At 51.7% G+C, this 21310-nt stretch overlaps 2 protein-coding genes across 2 annotated transcripts in view; one reads left to right on the forward strand and one right to left on the reverse strand.

The window, feature by feature from the left end:
• Positions 1 to 14491, forward strand: part of Cep250 (centrosomal protein 250) — a 46646-nt gene extending 32155 nt beyond the window's left edge. The window contains exons 26-33 of the mRNA XM_051143611.1: positions 1087 to 1207; positions 2344 to 2465; positions 3843 to 6398; positions 9341 to 9454; positions 9585 to 9734; positions 10915 to 11016; positions 11889 to 11948; positions 13853 to 14491. Coding sequence (XP_050999568.1) covers positions 1087 to 1207; positions 2344 to 2465; positions 3843 to 6398; positions 9341 to 9454; positions 9585 to 9734; positions 10915 to 11016; positions 11889 to 11948; positions 13853 to 14116 — 3489 coding nt within the window. The 3' untranslated portion in view covers positions 14117 to 14491. The remainder of the gene's footprint in view (positions 1 to 1086; positions 1208 to 2343; positions 2466 to 3842; positions 6399 to 9340; positions 9455 to 9584; positions 9735 to 10914; positions 11017 to 11888; positions 11949 to 13852) is intronic.
• Positions 14492 to 17516: 3025 nt separating this feature from the next.
• C4H20orf173 (chromosome 4 C20orf173 homolog) lies at positions 17517 to 19729 on the reverse strand. The gene is made up of 4 exons (XM_051144832.1): positions 19350 to 19729; positions 18984 to 19141; positions 18757 to 18906; positions 17517 to 17610 (listed from the first exon to the last, which is right to left on the reverse strand). The coding sequence occupies exons 1-4, from the start codon at positions 19620 to 19622 to the stop codon at positions 17517 to 17519; spliced, it is 675 nt and encodes a 224-aa protein (XP_051000789.1). The 5' UTR covers positions 19623 to 19729.
• Positions 19730 to 21310: the final 1581 nt, after the last annotated feature.

A 21310-nucleotide genomic window follows, 5' to 3' on the forward strand; every position in this document is an offset into this window, starting at 1 on the left:
CCTCCCCCGTGAAGCCCAAGCTGTATCTATTAGCAGAGCTGACAGAAGTGACTGGATCAGACGTAGCTAGAGCACTTGGACCTGGGGGCCCGGGTCGGGGGGGGGGGGTGTCAGGGGGAAGAGGCGACTGCAGTCTAAACTGGAGGGCAGGCTTTGGGGAGGGAAGGCGTGGGCCCTGCAACAGGACACTGAACGGTTCTTTCAAAAGAAATCACCCAGGTGTGATGGCACACGCCTGTTGCTCACAGCACTCAGGAGACTGAGGCAGGAGGATTGAGAATATGAGACCTGCCTAAGTTATATATTGAAACCACATGTCTCCCTGCCCCGCTGCTCCAGAAAAATAAAAATGTAAAGATTTGGGCAGATAGCAGGTGTGGGGCCTTGAATGTCTGCAAGCCCAGACGTGGGAGGTAGAGGCAGGGTGATGACCAGTTCAACAAGAACAGCCTAGATTTTTGTAGTCAGTTTAAGGCCAGCCCACATGGGGCTGTCGGAAATAACAACAAAAGCATCGGCCTGAGGTGGGGCCTTCCCAGCACCCAGCAAGTTCACCCTCCATTCAGGGAACTAAATGCATAATAGTTTAGAGCAGAGGTCATCAACCTATGGGCCTCTATGCCTTTGGGGGTCAAATGACCCTTTCACAGGGGTCATCTAAGACCATTGGAAAACATTTTTACATTACAATTCATAACAGCAAAATTACAGTTATGGCTAGGGGTGGTGGTACATGCCTTTAATCCCAGCACTCGGGAGGCAGAAGCAGGCAGATCTCTGTGAGTTCGAGGCCAGCCTGGTCTACAAAGTGAGTCCAGGACAGCCAAGGCTAGACAGAAACCCTGTCTCGAAAAACAAAACAAAAATTACAGTTATGAAGTAACAACAAAATAATTGTAGGGTTGTGAAGGTCACCACAGCCTGAGGGGGGGGCGGCTTAGAAGGTGACAGCATTAGGGAGGTTGAGAACCACCGGGTTAGAGTAGGGTCATAACAGCAGGGAATGCAGGGGAAGGACAGTGACTGAGCTCCTGTGGGATAACTTGGCACCAAGAGCAGGAGCTTACCCCAGTCTTCCTGTCCCAGGATGACCTAAGGGACCAGGTCCAGCAGCTGGAGCAGTGCCTGAGCGACACAGAGGCCCAGAAGAGCCAGGTCCACTCGGAGCTGCAGGATCTGCAGAGACAGCTCTCACAGAGCCAGGAAGGTGAGACGCTCAGGTGGGTGGGCTGAATGGAGGGGAGAGCTGGTGGCAACTGGACCCGGAGACAAGCAAAGCAGCTGTAAGGGCAGGGGAGGACAGCAAAGCACCTGTAAGGGGCGGGGCCTCTTGAGATTTTTCCTTCTTTGCTTAGCTTTTGGGGCCCATCCTGGAGGCCGGAGTTAGAAGAAACAGCTTCTAATTCTTCAGGGAGGTTTTTCGAGACAAGGTTTCTCTGTCTATATAGCCTTGGCTGTCCTGGACTCTTTGTAGACCAGGCTAGCCTCAAACTCATGGATCTGCCTGCCTCTGCCTCCCGAGTGCTGAGATTAAAATCATGTGCCACCAGTTTTTTATTTTTTAGAAATGCACTTATTTAGAGAGAGAGCCAGAGAGAGAGGGAGAGAGCGCACATGTGTGTGCATGCATACCATGGCACACATGGAGGTCAGGGGCAATTTGTGGAAATCAGTTTTCTTCTACCACATAGTTTCCTGGGATCCAGCTATGGGAGCCAGAGCGTTTCCCCTCCGAGCCATCTCACCAGCCCAGGCAGGAGGCTTTTTCTCTAAAGCACAAAATCCTAGCAACCCCAGGCCAGAACTACCAGAACATAAATTATCATTTATTCATGATTTTTATCATTTGCCAGTATACCCTCAAAACTAGCCTTTGAGGCCAGAAGGATTATAAACTGGCTGTGAGAAAGGCCAGGAAGGAGAACGAGGAAGAACATCCTGTCATGTACCTTTGCCAAGGGCTAGAGGGGCGGGAAGGAAAGGAGCCTCGAGACTACTAAAGAAGGAAAAAGTCCTTGGGTGGGTGGGTGGGTTGGAGCCCTTTTTAGGCATTCGAGGGTTCCCTGAGGTCCGTACAGACAGCTGGCTCTGGGGAATCGTCAGACTTGAGGGCCTCTATCAAAACCTGGGGCTGTCAGCTAGCTGCCATCTGGAGAGAGATCTGAGGAGTGCTGGGTGATGAGGATGAGCAGGTGTTAGGATGGTTAGCAGGCTGCGCTGTGCCAGCAGACACAGGTGTGAGGCTGGACGCAGCTGCTGGCAGGTGGGTGATGGCACAGGGCACTGGCTGTACATCTCTCTGAATCTGATCCCTGTCTTCCGTCGTCTCTGTTCTTTTCAAAGAGAAATCCACGTGGGAAGGGAAACACAGCTCCCTGGAATCTGAGCTAAAGGGTTTGCATGAGACTGTGGCATCCTTACAGAGTCGCCTGCGGCAGGCGGAGCTGCAGAAAATGGATGCTCAGGTAAACTGCTGTCTGGGGAAGGGTGCCTTGGGAGTGGTGCTCCTGATTCGGGCCCATCTCGGCCCGCGCCATACTTCCTTCAGCAAGTCCACAGCTCCCCTTGCATCTCCCACGTCCCTGTTATTGAGGTCATAGCCAACCTTCCTCTAATTTTTTCTGAATTGATTGAGACTATTGTTCCTTGATGTGCAAGATCGGGTCTAAAATGTCTCTTTGCACCAGGCTGTCTCCCCTGGACACAGAGGAGCTTTGGGAGGTGGTAGGGACACGTTTTTGTTTGCTTGATATATATATTTGTTTGTTTGGTTTTTTGGAGATAGAGTTTCTCTGTGTAATAGCCCTGGCTCTCCTAGAAATCTCTTTGTAGACAAGCTGATCTCCAACTGTAAGCTCAACAACTATATTTTATTATGAACTTATTAAATGACCCTATCTCCCTCACAACCTGACTAACCCAAACAATAGGAAAAGGAGATTAAAGAACACAATAATGAAGCCTTAAGGATATTAATTCCAAGGAACGATTCTCCTGGTATAGTCAGCGGGATTTCAACAAACCAGCAATCCCACCAAAGTTGCTGCTGGAACCTGGAGCAACCGGCACCTGAAGCCTCAGCTGGAGTCCAAAGCCTTGAAGCTTTCCCTGGAGCAGTTCTCTCTAGGAGCGTCTCTTGAAGTGCTGGGATGAACAGCCAAAACAATCCCAAGTCCTCTCTCTCAAGCCTCTTGGTTTGGGCTCATATATAGCTCCTCTCAGAGCCTCTATTAGGATCCCCCACGAAGTGGTTCGACTTCTAAGGGGATAAACATGCCGCTCTCTCACTAGTCTGTTCCCCACCCCACACTTGGGGTCAACACAAACACATGTTTATCTCTCCTACATTGAACCCACAGAGATCTGCCTGCCTCTACCTCCTGAGTACTGGGCTTAACGGCCTATGTCACCACGCCCAGTGGAACACACTTTTATAGCGTCACCTTAAGTGGAATACATCACTTTAGTCCTTGTTAAGGCCTGGTCACTGCTGGTGCCATAAAATAAGAAGCCAGTGTTGGAGTGACAGTATCAAGAAAATAACCCTGACCCTGCGATGGTGGTGCACGCACTCAGGAGGCAGAGGCAGGCAGAGCTGAGCTCACGGCCAGCCTGGTCCACAGAGCAGGTTCCAGGACAGCCAGGGCTGCACCCTGTATTGGAAAACAAAAAGAGGGAGGAGGTCCCCTTCTGTCACAGACCTAGTGGAAGGGAACAGGGTGAAGGAGGAAGGAGGGAACAATAGGGATGTAATTCAATAAATTATTTATTAAAATTAAAAAAGAAAAAGATAAAAAGAAGCAAGTGATTTTGTCTAAAGGTACTTTGCCTCTTGTTTCCAGAATGATCGAGAGTTGCTTCAGGCATCCAAAGAGAAGCTGTCAGCCCAGATTGAACAACTACGAGCAAGTGTGGCCGAAGCTCAGGCTCAGGCGAGTGCAGCCAGCGTCCTGGAAGAAGATTTGCGCATGGCTCGCTCTGCGCTGAAACTGAAAAACGAGGCAATAGAGAGTGAGCGGGAGCGAGCCCAGGCTTTGCAGGAGCAGGGCGAGCTGAAGGTGGCCCAGGGGAAAGCTCTGCAGGAGAATCTGGCCGCGCTGGCCCACACCCTGGCTAACAGAGAGCGGGAGGTGGAGACGTTGCGGGCTGAGGTTCAGGAACTGGAGAAGCAGCGGGAAATGCAGAAGGCCGCCCTGGAGCTGCTCTCCCTGGACCTGAAGAAGCGGAGCCAGGAGGTAGACCTGCAGCAAGAACAGATTGAGGAGCTGGAGCAGTGCAGGGCCGTGTTGGAGCACCTGCCCATGGCCTTGCAGGAGCGTGAGCAGAGGCTGAGCGTGCTGCAGGACCAGATCAGAGAGCTGCAGAAGGACCGGGAGAATCAGGGCAGTGTCTTGGAGCATCAGCTAATGGAGCTCGAGAAGAAGGCTCAAGTGATTGAGTCCCAGAGGGGACAGATTCAGGACCTGGAAAAGCAGCTGGTGACACTGGAGTGCCTGGCCCTGGAACTGGAGGAAAGCCGTCACAAGGTGGAGGGCCAGCAGCAGGTGATCGAGGAGCTGGAGGGCCAGAGGGAGCTGCAGAGGGTGGCGCTGACCCACCTCACACTGGACCTAGAAGAAAGGAGCCAGGAGCTGCAGGCACAAAGCAGCCAGCTCCGCGAGCTGGAGGACCACAGCACCCGGCTGGCCAGAGAGCTGCAGGAGAGGGGCCAGGAGGCCAGGGTCCAGCGCCAGCAGATGGAGGATCTGCGGCAGCAGAAAGAGCAGCTGGCCCAGGACCTGGAGAGGAAAGGCCAGGAGCTGCTGCTGCAGCAGGAGCGGGTTCAGGTTCTGGAAGATCAGAGGACACTGCAGACCAAGATCCTGGAGGAGGACCTGGAACAGATCAAGCATTCCTTGAGAGGACGCGCCCAGGAGCTGGCCTCGCCGCGGCAGCTGCTGCGCGAGCAGGCGGACGATGGGCAGAGCCCAAGAAAAGCGCAGCGCGGGAGCCTGGAGCACCTGAAACTGATCCTGCGGGACAAGGAGAAGGAGGTAGAATGCCAGCAGGAGCGCATCCGGGAGCTTCAGGAGCATGCGGGCCAGCTGGGGCAGCAGCTCCAGGGCCTGCACAGGAAGGTGGGGGAGACCAGCCTGCTCCTGACCCAGCGAGAGCAGGAGACAGCAACCCTGCAGCAGCACCTCCAGGAGGCCAGAGCCCAAGGGGAGCTGAGGGAGCAGGCGCTTCGGGGTCAGCTGGAGGAGGCCCAGAGAGCGCTGGCACAGAGGGACCGAGAGCTGGAGGCCCTTCAGCAAGAGCAGCAACAGGCCCGGGGCCAGGAGGAAAGCAGGCAGCAAAAGACGAGCGCTCTGCAGGCTGCCCTGGAGCAGGCCCAGGTGGCACTGGAGGAGCGCCAAGGGGAGCTGGAAGAGCACAGGGTACAGGGGCAAAGGCTCCAGGAAGAGCTGGCAGCAGAGGGGCGGCAAGTGCGGGCCCTAGAGGAGGTGTTGGCAGACCTAAGGACTGAGTCTCGGGAGCACGAGAAGGCCGTGCTGGCCCTTCAGCAGCGGTGCACCGAACAGGCACAGGAGCATGAGGCAGAAGCCAGGTCCCTGCAGGACAGCTGGCTGCAGGCCCAGGCCACACTCGCAGAACAGGAACAAGAGCTAGCAGCTCTACGAGCAGAAAGCCAGTATTCCCGCCAGCAGGTGGAGGCTCTTCAGGAGGCCCTGAGCAAAGCCCAGGCTGCCCTGCAGGAGAAAGAGCAGAGTCGGCTTGAGCAGGCTGAGTTGAGCTGCACTCTGGAGGCCAACACTACCGCCTTGCAGGCTACCCTGGACACCTGCCAGGCACGTGCCCGGCAGCTGGAGGAGGCCCTGAGGGTTCGAGAAGGTGAGATCCAGGCCCAGGCTCTGCGACACCAGGAGGCTGTGCAGCAGCTCCAGCAGGAACTTTCCCGAAAGGAAGAAGAGCTGAGGCAGCTGCTGGAGAAGGCCACGGCCCAGAGGAGTCCAGAAAACAGGATCCCAGAGCAGCACAGTCAGGAGCGAGAGAGAGGAGAGGACATGGGCAGCCTTCTTGAGAGCCTGAGGGAGCTACAACTGACGGTAGCCCAAAAGGAGGAAGAGATTCTGAGGCTGAGGGAGGCCCAGCAGACTCTGGAGGCCTTTTCCCCAAGCCGCAGAGCCTCCCCAGGAGAGAAGCCGTCTCCACAAGTGTCCCCAGTGCAGCAGGAGTTGGAGAGACTGCAGAATGCTCTGAGGCAGACAGAGGCCAGGGAGATCGAATGGAGGGAGAAGGCTCAGGACTTGGCACTGTCCCTGGCCCAGAGCAAGGCCAGCATCAGCAGTCTGCAGGAGGTCGCCATTTTCCTACAGGCATCAGTCCTAGAGCGGGAATCAGAACAGCAGAGGCTTCAGGTGAGTCACTCCGTGGGGGAGGAGCAGTAGGGGACAGAGCTCGTTAGCTGAGCTCAAGGCCTTGCCTGCTGTGCTACCTCAGAGACACCCTGCTTCCTGAGGGTAGGTGCCAAGTGGCTTCCTGGTAAATGTGCTGTTTAAGCTTAGGTAGGAAGGTAGCCAGGCTCAGTGTGGATGGGACTTTCTTGGGGAAAAGCAGAGGATATACAAGGGACATCCAGAGGACCTGGCAAGGAGGCTCAAGTCACCTGGGACATGGGGTGTTGCCAAGAGGACAGAGGGCAGGAGAAACCATGCCACTCAAGACTTCAAGGACAGGGTCACTAGTGGGAAGTGGATGGAAGATTTAGGGCAAGTTCAGAGAAACTTCTCAGGACAGCATGTGGAACGACAGCAGACTTGGGAAGACTGAAAGGGACTGACAGAAGTCCACGGAGAGGTGGAGACGGGGGGGGGGGGGGGGGGGGGGGGGGGGGGGGGGGGGGGGGGTGGCAAGTGCGACTACAGGAAGGACAAAGGCAGCCCCAGGCTTTCTGCCTACCGAGATTAAAAAAGCAGGCTTGAGGACGATGAGCGTGGTTTGGAGTGGAGCAGGGCACCTGGGACACCAGGGGACACTCCAGCAGGTGGCTCAGTGGAGGCCCTGAGGGTGGAGAATGGATGGGATGCGCCCCCAGGGCTCCGGCAGGAAGGATGTGGAGCTCCAGAGCCAGCGGGTTGATTATAAGCAATGCTTCTTAACCTGTGGGTCGTGGCCCCTCTGGGTTTCCAATGATGCTTCCCCAGGGGTTGCCCAGGACCATCAGAAACCTCAGATATTTACGTTATGATTCATAACAGTAGCAAATCACATCTATGAAGTAGCCGTGGAAATAATTGTATGGCGGGGTCAGCACAACATGAGGAGCCATAGTAAAGGGTGCAAGACTGTGCGATGGGCAGTGCGGAGAGCCGCGTTACTGCTGAGCTTACACAGCGTTTCTTTCTCCAAGACAAACTCAATCCACTTTTCTTTCTTTTCAAGATTTATTTATTTATTGCTATGTACACGGTGTTCTGCCTGCATGTGCACCTGCAGGCCAGAAGAGGACATCAGATCACATTACAGATGGTTGTGAGCCACCATGTGGTTGCTGGGAATTGAACTCAGGACCTCTGGAAGAGCAGCCAGTGCTCTTAACCACTGAGCCATCTCTTGAGCCCCAGTTATCTATTTATTTATTTATTTATTTACTTATTTATTTATTTTTTATTTTTTTTTTTTGAAGACAGGGTTTCTCTGTGTAGCCTTAGCTGTCCAGGACTTGCTTTGTAGACCAGGCTGGCCTCAAATTCCCAACGATCCGCCTGCCTCTGCCTCCTGAGTGCTGGGATTAAAGGTGTCTTAGTCCACTTTTCTAAGGAAACTGATTCTGTATTTTGATCTGTTGAACCCCAAAGCAAAAACCCCATCCTCTGACCTCAGACACACAACTCGGCCTCGTCTTCCGGGGACTCACAGAGCTCTGCCGTCCTGGAAGGGCAGTGTGTGGAGAAGGAGACACAGACAGATCTTGAGTTGGCTTCCTGGATTTGAAATAGATTCTGTAATTCCCTGGCTGTGTGACCCTGGCTGAGCCTTCCCTTTCCAAGTCTGCAGTTCTAGTGGGCGTGTAGAGAACGGAGGCTGTGTGTGGCCAGTGCTCTTTAACATGTGAGGGGAACCTGTGTGCTGTGACACATGTGTGGGCACAGGCCGTCAGGCTCAGGGACAAGCATCTTTACCCACCAAGCCATCTTCCTGGCCTGCAATTCCTGAGAGCTCTCTCAGCAGCATAGTGAGGATCAGAGGCACTTTTAGGACCTGCCCCCAAACACTACAGAAGCATCCTTTCCAGGCAGCTCTTCGTGGTGCTAGGCCTTTTGTTGTTTTTGTTTGTTTGTTTGTTTGTTTGTTGAGACAGGGATTCTCTGGGTAGCCCTGGCTGTCCTGGACTCACTCTGTAGGCCAGGCCTGGCTGGGACGAAAGGCGTGCACCACCACTGCCTGACTGTTGGTAATGTGTATGTGCGTGTCTGTGTGAGTGTGTGCCGCGTGTGTGCAGATGCTTTGGAGGCCAGAGAGGGTGTTGGATTCCCTGGAGCTGCAGCTAGAGGCAGCTGTGCCATGCTGTGTGGGTGCTGGGAACCAAACTTGGGTCCTCTGGGAAAGCAGCAAGCTCTTTCTTTCTTTCTTTCTTTTTTTTTAAGATTTATTTATTTATTTAATGTATATGAGTGTTCTGTTTTCATGCACACCAGAAGAGGGTATCAGATTCCATTACAGATGGTTGTGAACCACCGTGTGGATGCTGGGAATTGAACTCAGGACCTCTGGAAGAGCAGGCAGTGCTCTTAACCGCTGAGCCATCTCTCCAGCCCCCCCCCCTTTTTTTTGTTTTGTTTGTTTTGTTTTGTTTTTCAAGACAGGGTTTCTCTGTATAACCACTCTGGCTGTCTCAGAACTTGCTCTGTAGTCCAGGCTGGCCTCGAACTCACAGAGACCCACCTGCCTCTGCCTCCCGAGTGCTGGGATAAAAGGCGTGTGCCACCACCACCTGCCTAGCAGCGAGCTCTTTTTACCACTTAGCACTTTACATATTCTGAACATTTTTATCTGCAAAGTTCCATTATTTTCATTTTTTTCACTACCCTCAAAGAAAGAACTGATACTATGTTCACTGTATAGTTGAAAGTGGCTGAGACCTCAACGTATGCAAAGGCGGACATCTGGATGGGGTGGGCTGGCTCTGACAATCTGACTAGGGCTTAGGGCTCGAACACTTGGCTTTTCCAACCACACACCACACACACACACACACACACACACAGCTCTGTCTCCCTTCTTAAGCATGGCTTACTATGAAGAAGGCAAAGGATGAGACAATTTTGGACATGAGTTTGTCCCTTACTCTGTACCCTAGGAGGAGTTGGTGCTCAGCAGACAGGCTCTGGAAGAGAAACAGTCACACAACCCACACTCAACCAGCAGAACAGACGAGGGACCCAAAGCTGAACAGGGCATACAGCCTGGAGAGGTGAGCTGGGCCTGGTGGCACAGGAGGAGCCCTGCCGGCGCCTTGTTCCCTCCTTTGGGAATGGTTTTCTGAATCCAAACTGCCAAATTGGTCCCTGTGCCCTCCGTGTCTGTGGGGCTGCCCAGATGAGCATCATGGGTCTCCCCTGCAGGCTGGAGTGGAGGAGAAGGAACAGTGGAGACAAAGGCTTGAGCGTCTGCAGCAAGCAGTGGCACAGCTGGAAGTTGACCGGAGCAAACTGCAGCGCCACAACATGCAGCTGCGGACCACCTTGGAGCAGGTCAATAACTCCTGTGGGCTCCTGTTGTTGTAGTTGAAAATCCCAGATCGGTCTAGTTTACCAATAAAGACTTAGGAGCCAAACCCTGCTAGCTCAGAGAGGCAGAGAAAGCACCCAGCTGACCTTCCTACTCCGCTCTCTTCCCCATGATGGAAAAGGCCCAAAAGGTTCACTACCTCAGTTGACAGCCCGGGGAAGAAAAGGCCAAAAAAACCCAGGGCCAAAGGCTTGCTAGCTCAAAGGCCAAAGAGCTGAGGAGCTAAAGAGCTAAAGACCCCTTCTGTTTCTACACACTGATAAATACCTCTTAACTCAAAGTCCCTCCTGCTCTTTACTCCCTGTCAGCTGGTTTCTTGCTCTGCCTCTTGACCTAGGGTTAACTTTATTAAGTTTTTACAATTCACAATCTCAGGGATCATACTGGGATCAAATGTTGCCTGCAACAGTTACCCTATGGGGCCCAGTGGACTTGCATGGCCACTTTTTTTTTTTTTTTTTTTTTTTTTTTTGGTTTTTCGAGACAGGGTTTCTCTGTGTAGCCTTGGCTGTCCTGGACTCAGTTTGTAGACCAGGCTGGCCTCGAATTCACAGTGACCCACCTGCCTCTGCCTCCTGAGTGCTGGGATTAAAGGCGTGCGCCACCATGCCCGGCTTAAAATACCTCTGCAGGTCCCACCGAGATGCATCTCCACTTCCTATGCATGTTTCTAAGACAGTTTTATTAGGGGGCTGGAGAGATGGCTCAGCAGTTAAGAGCACTGGTTGTTCTTCCAGAGGTCCCAAGTTTAATTCCCAGCAACCACATGGTGGCCCACAACCATCTATAATGACATCTGATGCCCTCTTCTGGCCTGCAGGTGTACCTGCTGACAGAGTACTAATATACATAAAATAAATAAATAAATAAATCTTTAAAAAGAAAAAAAGTTTTCTTAGATTACAGCCATGCTTTGTCTGTGGCGCTTGCTTGCCAAATGAGGGAGCAGGGCTGGAACAGCCCACAGAGCTGGCCTCTGCTTCCAAGACCTAACAGCTGGCCTGCCTCCTCTGCGCCAGGAGCACTTCCTTGCATTCTCCCGTGCGCCCTCCCAGCCCAGCACGCTTACTTGCTTACTTCCCGTGGCTTCCAGCTCTCTGTGCTCACCCCCGCATGTGTGGTTTCTCGCTGGCATGTTGGCAGGTGGAACGAGAACGGAGGAAGCTGAAGAGGGACTCCATGCGTGCATCCCGGGCAGCGTCGCTGGAGACCAGAGAAGCTGTGACTTTATCCCCCGTACAGCAGGTTCACCTGGTTTTCTCCTTTCCTCTTTCTTCCTCGACTTAACTCAGTTCTCTGTAGTGCAGATCCCAGGCCACTCTTAGATTTAGAGACGGCCACTCTAGCTGATCTAGAAAACCCCTCCTGGCTTGATTCTGCCTCGGAAGGAGGTCTAACATCAGTAGGTAAGTGTGTATTGATGATAGTGAGCCTGCATTCCCTCCCCCCTTCTTTTTCTCTTTTTAAAATATTTTTCAAAACAGGGTTTCTCTGTGTAGCCTTGGCTGTCCTGGACTTGCTTTATAGACTAGGATGGGATTACAGGAGTGCGCCACCATGCGAGGCTGTGGGCCTGCATTCTTAGGAGTTCAGGCCCACTGAGGCAGGCGCCTCACTCAGGCTCACCCTGATTCAGGCAGAATCGCTGGCATCCAGGGCTTATGTTCTGCTTCCCAGGTCTTGGCTTTTGATGTGAGCTTCGCAGCTCTCTTGGTGCCCTTACTGCTGGGTGTACAGAGTTGGGGTTCTTGACATCTCCCTGGTTCTGAACATCTCCAGCTTCACCCATTTCCCTCATGACTGTTTCCCAAGGCCGCCCCAAAACAGATCCATAATGAACCATTACGTTAAATAAAAACGTTCCTCACAGAGGTTGCTGCCCTCTGTGCTGCTGTGGTGGGCCCTCCTGGGCCTCCCCCAGCCCTGAAACCATACCCATGGAGTGTCAGTCTGAGGTCAGGTACTTGTGGGCCTCCAGATGTTGCCTACACCCTCAGAAGTGGGATGAAGAGCACAGCACTGCCTGCTCAGCAGCTAGAACCCCTGGAATCCTAGCGAGCTGCAGGATCCAGAGCAGGGCAGCCCAATCTTATGGGATCCATGTTTGTTTTCCGTAGGATGGAAGAGGTCAGAGGGGTTCTTCGGACAGCATGCATGTGGTTGAGCTTCAGAGAGAGGTATGTTCTGGAAGGTTCCATCTTCTCTTCCCTTTTCCCTCTCACTGTACTCAGGCAACGAGGTTCCATGTTCACTGTGTACTTGGCCCCGTGCATTTCCAGCCTCGCCGTAGCTCTGGTATTCAGAGAACGTTCATCTTCACAGGAGGCAAATGGCGCACCCCATTCATCCTCACAAAGGGCCAGAAGCAGCAGGAGTCTAGAGCAGAATGGAGCAGGAAGCACTGGCTGGCCTCTCCCCCGCTGCAGGATTTAAGATTTATTTATTATTTATACATATTCTGCCCACATGTCTGCCCGCACACCAGGACACCAACTCTCACTGTAGATGGTTGTGAGCCACCATGTGGTTGCTGGGAATTGAACTCAGGACCTTTGGAAGAACAGACAGTGCGCTTAACCTCTGAGCCATCTCTCCAGCCCCCAGGCAGGACTTTCAACAGCAGAGGCAGAGGGACCCAGACACAGCTCCAGCAAGCTGCCTCCTGTGTCTCAGCTATAGGCCCCACCCTCTTTCTCCTGCTCCTCCTCCTCCCACCTTCCTCCCTTCCCCCTCCCCATTCCCCTCTGCCTAGGTGTGTTGAGAAGTCTCCAATTTGACTTCTGAGCGTCTTTCAGAAATCAGTAGTTACTACTGGCAGGGCTGGCTCTCGCACTTTGGCTGTTGCTTTTTATTTTGTTAAATTTATTTGAAGCAATCCCTCACTCAGCCTGAGACAGAAAGGCCCTGGGATTTTCTTTTTCATTGTGTCCCCCTTACATCTGCTCTCAACTGCTCTACCTCCCCTAGTTCTGGACAGTCCTGATACTCCAGTCACTTCACTGTCTGCTCATCTCTCAGTTCCCATCTGAGGAATGGAAAGTTTCATAGATGATTCTCAACCTCAGCTGGGCTTTAGAGCCACCCTGGGGAGGAGCTATGAAAAAATAGTGATGCCTGGGCCTCACAGGGTTCTAGTTAAGTTGGAATGTCTCCTTCCAAAAGGTACAGTTAGGACCTTTTTTTGTTTTGTTTTGTTTTTGTTTTTATTTTTCAAGACAGGGTTTCTCTGTGTAGCCTTGGCTGTCCTGGACTTACTTTATAGACCAGGCTGGCCTTGAACTCACAGAGATCCACCTGCCTCTGCCTCCTGAGTGCTGGGAGTAAAGGTGTGTGCCATCCATCACGCCCGGCTCAGTTAGGGACTTTTACCATGACTAAAATGCTCTGTGTCTTGACAGGATTGTGGTTGTGCACAGACGTATCTATTTATCAAAATAATCAAAAATAAAATAAAATATATAATTATCTCCTGACAAAAGCAATGTAGAAGAGAAAAGGGCTTATTTTAGCTCACAGTTTCAGGTCACAGTACATCGTAGCAGGGAAGTCAAGGCTGCAGGAACTTAAAGCAGCTGTCACATCCAGTCTGCAGCTGAGGGAGAGTGCATGCATCCATGACTACTGCTCGTTCACTACAGGCCACAGCCCAAAGCCAAGGGATGGTGCCACCTGCATGCGCTGGGTCTTCACAGTTTATGTAGACAAGACAATCCCTCAGAGACATGCCCACAGGGAACTGTTGTAGATGCGTGCTCTCGCTCTCGTGCGCTCTCTCTCTCTCTCTCTCTCTCTCTCTCTCTCTCTCTCTCTCTCTCTGTCTCTCTCTCTCAGAGTCTTCCCAAGCGACTCTAGACTGCTAAGTTGACCATTAAACCATCATAACTGTGAAGCCAGCATCGAGAATAACAGGATTTGGCGTCCATGGGGCCCTTCTCCCAGCCCTAGAGCCTGATTTGGAGATTTATAGATGTAGCAGAGTTGATCCCAGTGTGGAGCCACAGCCATGAGAGCACAGAGCAGAAGGGCTGGGATAGCTTCAGAGCTCTCAACTGCTATTCTGCTTGCTTTTCCTGTCTACCAGGTAACCCTGCTGCGAGCCCAGCTGGCCTTGGAGCGAAAGCAGAGGCAGGACTACATCGCGAGATCAGTGCAGACCAGCCGTGAGCTAGCAGGCCTGCACCACAGCCTATCTCACTCCCTCCTCGCAGTGGCCCAGGCCCCCGAGGCCACTGTTCTGGAGGCTGAGACTCGAAAGCTGGATGAGTCCCTGAGTCAGAGTCTGACATCCACAGGGCCAGTCCTGCTACGGCCTAGTCTGGACAGTACTCAAAATACCCCCAGGTAGCAGCCATAGCTAGGTGACACACCTCGGATGACTGCAGAGGGGCTCACAGCCCCCAGCTACAGGCTTGCCAAAGGCAAGATTTAGCTGTTACCCAACCTGGGAGACCCAGGTCAACTGACAGTCCCAGGAAGAAAATGGAACCCCTCTAGGCTGGAGATGGCCCCAGCTCACGTGGGATTGAAGCAAATCACATTTGCTTGCTAACCCACTGTTACCCAAGAAGTGCCTTGCCCTAAATTTGGGGCATCTGTTGTCTTTCCACCCCACGAAGCAACCACAGTCTACACTGTGCCTGAAGACTCACTTGGTACCAAGAGCATGTGGGTAATCTGTCCTGGGCAGGAGCATCCTGGATGCATCAAGTACAGGGAGCGTCCACTACTATTCTTCAGTGTCTCCCTCACCTTCCCCCTCAACAATAAATCCTATGTCTTTGCATTAGTCCTCGGCTGCTGTCTCCACTCATGTAGATGGACAGAAGGAGGACATCATGGAATTAAGGAAGATTTTCTCCTGATTCTTGTAAGGTGGCACGAACACACTGCACAATGTGTTATCTAGCTGGGCAGTGGTGGCATACCCCTTTAAACCCAGCACTCAGGGAGGCAGAGGCAGGTGGACCTCTGTGAGTTCGAGGCCAGCCTGGTCTACACAGAGTTCCAGGACAGCCAGAGCTACACAGCAAAACCCTGTCTCAAAACACCAAGGAAAAAAGGAAAAATCCTAGGCTAGCCTGAAGTGTGACTGATAAGAACCATGTAGCAAGTCTAGTGAAATGGCTCAGCAGGTAAAGGCACTTGATGCCAAGCCTGACAACCTGAGTTCTATCCCCTGGTCCCACAAGATAGGAGAATAAGTTGCCCTCCGACCTCAACAGTTGCATGGTAGCACATACATGCGTGTATGTACACTGTAAACAAAACAGAGCCAAGTAACACATTAACAAGTTAGAGACAGAAGCACCACAGAGCATGGGGGTCACCCACTAATCCTTGAGGGATGGACGAGTTGTGAGCACTGCTAAGCACACCGGTGAGGAACTGGGCTATCTGTGGCAAAGGATGGGACCGAGGCTAGAGGCTGGATTATGGCAGACCTAACCCAGACAGTAAGCAGCCAGCCGCGTTCTTTCCTGAAATCAAGCTCTTTAACCTTTGGCTAAAGTCAAAGTCTTGATTTGAGAACTCCATCTGGCTTTGTTCCCATAACACATGGGTGTCTGCCTGAACATCCTCGGGTGTCCTCCCTGGGCACGTCAACTGGAAGTGACTCTGGCCCCTAAGTGCAACATGTGTCAAGCCAGTCAGCGTTCACTGGCCAAACCTGTCACAGAAAGGGCCTGGTAGGTGTAGACTGGAACTCACAGGCCTAAGACCATTGTTGGTGACTTCCTCAATGACTAAAAACAGCAGTGCCCCTCTTTTTCCCCTCCCCCCTTTTTTCTTTTCTTTTTTTTCCTCCAGTGTTGGGGATAGAACCCAAGACACCAGGGATGCTAAGTAGGAGTTCTGCCATCAAGCCATGTCACTATCCCTGAAAGCCGTGTTCTTGTTCCCAGGGTCCTATGCTTGATCTGAGCGTGCTGTGCATTTATTCGTGAACTTTGTTTTTTGACAGTTAAGTGTATGTGTGTATGTCCATATGTCCACACATATATTGCATGTATTAGTGTCCTGTTTCGTCTTTTAGTATGTGCATTTTCTTCTAGTTCCCTGTACTGAAGAATCCCCTCTGAAAACAATGAAACTAACGTGTTTGTTCATGCTGCTCAGTGTAAGAAATAAGGTGAACAAATCCAGCACTTGGGAGGCAGAGGCAGGTGGATCTCTGTGAGTTCAAGGCCAGCCTGGTCTACACAGTGAGTTCCAGGACAGCCAGAGTTGTTACACAGAGAAACCCTGTCTTAAAAAAAACAAAAAAACCACAGTGAACAAATGATTTTATTGGGGTTATTTATAGGAGTATCGGCAAAGGATACTTACAGGAGTAGAAATGACCCAAGACAGCTGCGTGACCAAAAGCCCGCCCCACAATAGGTGACACTCACAAATGCTGGAAACTTTTTTCTGCACGTGTGGTTTTCAAGCCAAGGTTTCTCTGTGTAGCCTTGGCTGTCCTGGAACTTGCCTTGTAGACCAGGCTGGCCTCAAACTCAGAGATCTGCCTGAGTGCTGGGATTAAAGGCGTGCACAACCACACCTGACTAATGCTGGAAACTACAGATCACTACACAACTTACAGACAGCTCCATAGGTTGCAGTCTTTTTTTTTTTTTTTTATTAATTTATTCTTGTTACATCTCAATGTTTATCCCATCCCTTGTATCCTCCCATTCCCCCCCCCCCCATTTTCCCATTATTCCCCTCCCCTATGACAGAGTCTTTTCCAGGCAGTTCAATTGGTCTCTGCCTCTTTGCAGGCAGCTGGGCTTGTCCGGGAGTGGATCTCTGCAGGCCTCGGTGCTTATGTACTTACAAGGTGAAGGGTCTTGTGAATCTGCTCAATTTCTGGGACATCCTGAAGCTTTTGAGTTGTCCATGTGGGGAGCCTCCCGGAAGGGTGGAATTTTTACCTTCCCTTACATCCTCCTGTGTCTTTTTGTTGTTTTGCTTTTTTTTTTTATTATGTATACAATGTTTTGCCTGCACACCAGAAGAAGGTACCCGATTTCATTATGGATGGTTGTGAGCCACCATGTGGTTGCTGGGAATTGAACTCAGGACCTTTGGACGAGCAGGCAGTGCTCTTAACCTCTGAGCCATCTCTCCAGCCTGTTGTGTTGTTTTTCAAGACAGGGTTTCTCTGTGTATCCCTGGCTGTCCTGGACTCACTTTGTAGACCAGGCTGGCCTTGAATTGAAATAGATCACCTACCTCTGCCTCCCCTAGTCCTGGGATTGCAGGCCTGCGCCACTGTGTCCAGCTTCTCTCCTGTGTCTTCCAAAATGAAAGGTTTTTGTCTTATAGGAAAATACTATACAACATTGGGCAAGGAAGTGCACACCTGTAATGCCAGTCATCAGAAGGCAGAGACAGGAACTGACTCTTCCTCCCCAGACACTGTGCTTGTAGATAAGATGACCAGACCAAGATTTTATTCAGTACCAGACTGATCTTCCACCATTTTCCTTTTATCTTTACCCACGAGTATCTTCACAGTACGTGGCTGTTGTGATCCTAAAGCTCCAGCATTCGGGCCTCAGCTGGTTGTGGCTTATGGACAGTGGTCTTGTCTGCCCATCTTAGCTGAAAAGCAATGTCCATATCTGCTTTCCTCATCCATGTGCACAGGTCCTTCTGGGGCCTTCGGTCTGATTATTATTCTGTTGGTTAATAGGACACTTTGTTTCCTGTTCTGATCCAAATCCAGAGTGGCCTAGCATAAGGGAGGGATGTGCGTGTCAGCTGCCAAAGTCCTGTCCTCTCGCCCATGGTCCCCTCTCATCATCTCGTGCCAGGGTGTTGCTAGACCTGGGAGAGAGTAGCTTCCATTCTCTGGGGAAGACAGACTCAGCAGGGGTGACATGATAAACACTTGGACTCCCCCTGACCTCAAAAAGAGCATCAACTAGCTGATGTGATCCCTTTTACCCTCTGGGAAGGGGATTCCAGACAGAGGGGAGGGCTTGTAAAAGACAAAGGCAGCTGGGCGATGGTGGCGCACGCCTTTAATCCCAGCACTCGGGAGGCAGAGGCAGGCAGATAGCTGTGAGTTTGAGGTCAGCCTGGTCTACAAAGTGAGTCCAGGACAGCCAGGGCTACACAGAGAAACCCTGTCTCAAAAACAAAACAAAACAAAAAACGAAGAGAGAGAGGAAGCGAAAGAAAGGGCAGAAGGAAAAGAAAGAAAGAAAGAAAGAAAGGGCAGAAGGCGGCTAGAATATTAGGGAACTGCATAGGGCTGTAGAGATGGCTCACTGGTTAAAAGCATTGGGTCAGAACCATCCTTAACTCCATTTCCAAGGAATCAAACCCCTCTTCTGACCTCTGAGGGCACCAGGCATGAACATGGTATACATGCATACATGCAGTCAAAAAACTCATGCACATAAACTAATTTTTTTTTTTTGAGAAAGGGTTTCTCTGTGTAGCCTTGGCTGCCCTGGACTCACTTTGTAGACCAGGCTGGCCTCAAATTCACAGCAATCCGCCTGCCTCTGCGACCCGAGTACTGGGATTAAAGGCATGCGCCACCACTCCCAGCTATAAAATAATTTTAAGAAAATAATAAAGTACAGAAAAGGAGGGCAGAAGGCAGGGAGGAGTAAGGAATGAGTGTAGCCACAGATCCCAGGTGTGCGGTGAGTCTGTGCTGACCACGCAGACCAAACTGAACTCCAGTATTGGCCGCTCCCCCTGCTTAGCCAGCTGGTTGTTATAGTGCCTGGACTAGCCTTAGTCCTTACCCACAGCAAATGGGGCCACATCTTTCTCCTTACCTTGCCTTTACTGTCTGGTGCCGCTAGGGAATCAGACCATCTTCCAAAATCTACAGAAGAATTGGAGATGGTGACATTCTAGAAAGCTGAGACCTGAGAAAATTCCTCAGAGGCCCCTGGCAAGGCAGCGCAGGCTCCCCAGCATTCCTCCCATCATCCCAAGGAGAACGTCCCGTTGAAAATGTCCGGCAATCTCCATTACCTTGGCACTCGGGACACCAGATCAGCAAGCCGCAGTAACCACTGCTGCCTCCGGTAACCCTGGTGACTGGCATTCCTAGGACAGGTGAAGGGTCCCATGGTTTGGCTCCTCGTCTCTGTCTCAGCGCTGTGGGCAAAGGCCTGACTCATCCTGGTAACAATGGCAAAAACTGACAGAACCTGGGGCAAGCCTGACCTCGGCCCAGCTGCCGTCTCCTCAGTACCCACCTGAAAGCCATGTAGAACTGTTTGGTATTGCTGAGGCCAGAGTTCCCTAGCATGGCACAGGGCACACAGTAGAAATCAAAATGGTGCAGGAGGGGCCTAGAAATCACTCCTGATGACTTCTTCCACGCTTTTCCAAACTCGCTCACTGAGTTGATGCCCTGGCAACAGCACAAAGAAGAGGTGGGGTCTGTCTGGCACCAGCCATCAGTTCTGGAGGAGAAGGGCTGCAGGATGGGTGAGACCAGGAGCCAAGGTTGGAGAGGGGAGATGCAGCCAAGAGATAGGGTTTGGGCCAGAGGATGGGAGATGGACAAGGAGGCCTGGGGAGTGCAGTGAATGGTGCAGGGCCCAGTGCTGACCACTGACCAGCCACCAGAGAGCCTTTGTCCTCCTCAAGTACCCCATGGTCTTCTCATAATATGCCTCAATCCACTTCCATTCTCCAGCTGTGTGGTGGCAGGTGGAACAGTTGGGAGTCCGTGAAGGGCAGCCATGCTCCCCAAGTAGGAAGGACAGGCAGTTACAGTGCTGTGGTCCCGTGTGTGCCCATTCCTGCTGGGGTGCCGATTCGTGTGTCAGATCCAGGTAGGAAGCCGTCAGCCACAAGACGAGCCCCCAGAAAGCCCAGCAGTGCCCCATGTCTGCCCAGACAATGGCTCATGTGGTGGTCAGCCAGCTGGCTTCTCCACCTGAAAGGACATAGGGCTGAGGCCACAGTACCAGCGTCCCTTCATGCTGGCCTCCACAGCTCCCACCACCCCCAGCCCACTACCCCTCACCCCCCCCCACCATCTCACTCCCCTCACCCCCCACCCCCCACCCTCCACCCCACCCCATCCCCCACCCCTACCCACCACCCCTATCTTCCACCCCCACCCCTACCCTCCACACCCCACCCCCACCCCTACCCTCCACCTCCCACCCCTACCCCCACCCCTACCCTCCACTACCCCACCCCCAACCCTACCCTCCACCCCCCACCCCTACCCCCGGCCGGTCATCTTCTAGCTTCAACCCTTCCCTCCAGTCCATTTCCTTACCCTCGGGGAGGATTCTGACCGGGCCTAGGGAAGATGCTAGAACAGAGAGCATAAGTCTTGTCCTGAGTGCTCCCTACCGAAGGAAAGATTGGCTGTCGGTGCCACTCCAGTTACAAAAGAGCTTGTCACAAAGACCTCGCTGACCACTGGACTGTACCCTGCCTGGGGAAAGTCACCAGGCTCTTTCTCTAATACCTGAAAAGGCGTGCGCTGTCCTCAGTTCTTGCCCGGAGGCGTGCGCTGTCCTCAATTCTCACTTCGCTTTGATGTCTGAGAGCTCTCACCTGAACAAGCCTGACGCTAAACCTGTGGTTTTCCTGAGAAACCAACTCTTCCAAGACAGTCCTATCAGTAAATGACCCCACCATCCCCCATTGCTTTGGTTTCTGTGTGACCCTCAAAATTTTTTACTCTATCCTTTAAATGTTTTCAAATAAATACACAAAGTATTAGATATCATTATGATCCTTTCTCTTTTTCATTTTTTCTAGCTTTATGTTATGGCACCTCTCTGCAGCCCCTTAATAATACACATATACTGGGAGCTGGAGAGATGGCTCAGAGGTTAAGAGCACTGACTGCTCTTCTTCCAGAGGTCCTGAGTTCAATTCCCAGCAACCACATGGTGGCTCACAACCATCTACAACGTGATCTGATGCCCTCTTCTGGCGTGGAGGCACACATGCAGGCAAATCCTGTATAAATAAATAAATCTTTTATTTTAAAAAAGAAAAACAATGCACACATACATATATTTTTATACACACATATTTACAGTAGCAAAGACTTCCCTGACAAAGGAAGCAACTGGAGCAATCTTTTTAAAGTGTTTATGTTTAGATTGTTTGGTTTTTGGTTTTTTGAGACAGGGTTTCTCTATGTTATCTTGGCTGGCCTGGACTCGATCACAGCGATCCACCTGCCTCTGCCTCGTGAGTGCTGGGATTAAAGGGGTGCGCCACTATGCCCGGCTCCATTTAGATTCTTTATATGTAAATTGTTTACACTTAGAGTGTGCATCTGTGCTTGTGTGTGTGGGCATAGGACAACCATGTGGGTTCTTGGAATTGTCAGGCTTAATAACAAGCACGTCTTACCCACTGAGTCATCTCACTGGCCCTGAAGAACATTTTCATTTGCTCAAAATGGCCAGCACTGTTGATGTTAAACTCACCATTCAAAACCCAATATGCTAAACTCGATTTCCCTTATAATGTAGTGATTTTTTTCACACTAGTAAGTAAACAAACAAGACCCAGATTTGGTACATATGTGTAAATACATATT

Source organism: Acomys russatus, chromosome 4 (assembly GCF_903995435.1).
Source record: "Acomys russatus chromosome 4, mAcoRus1.1, whole genome shotgun sequence".
Classification (NCBI taxonomy): domain Eukaryota; kingdom Metazoa; phylum Chordata; class Mammalia; order Rodentia; family Muridae; genus Acomys; species Acomys russatus.

Coding starts and splice junctions, on each gene's coding strand:
- C4H20orf173 (XM_051144832.1), bottom strand. CDS start 19,622: ATGGGGCACTGCTGGGCTTTCTGGGGGCTCGTCTTGTGGCTGACGGCT. Junction 19,142..19,349: donor CAAAGGCTCTCTGGTGGCTG/GTCAGTGGTCAG, acceptor TGCTGTTGCCAG/GGCATCAACTCAGTGAGCGA. Junction 18,907..18,983: donor CAGTTCTACATGGCTTTCAG/GTGGGTACTGAG, acceptor CATTGTTACCAG/GATGAGTCAGGCCTTTGCCC.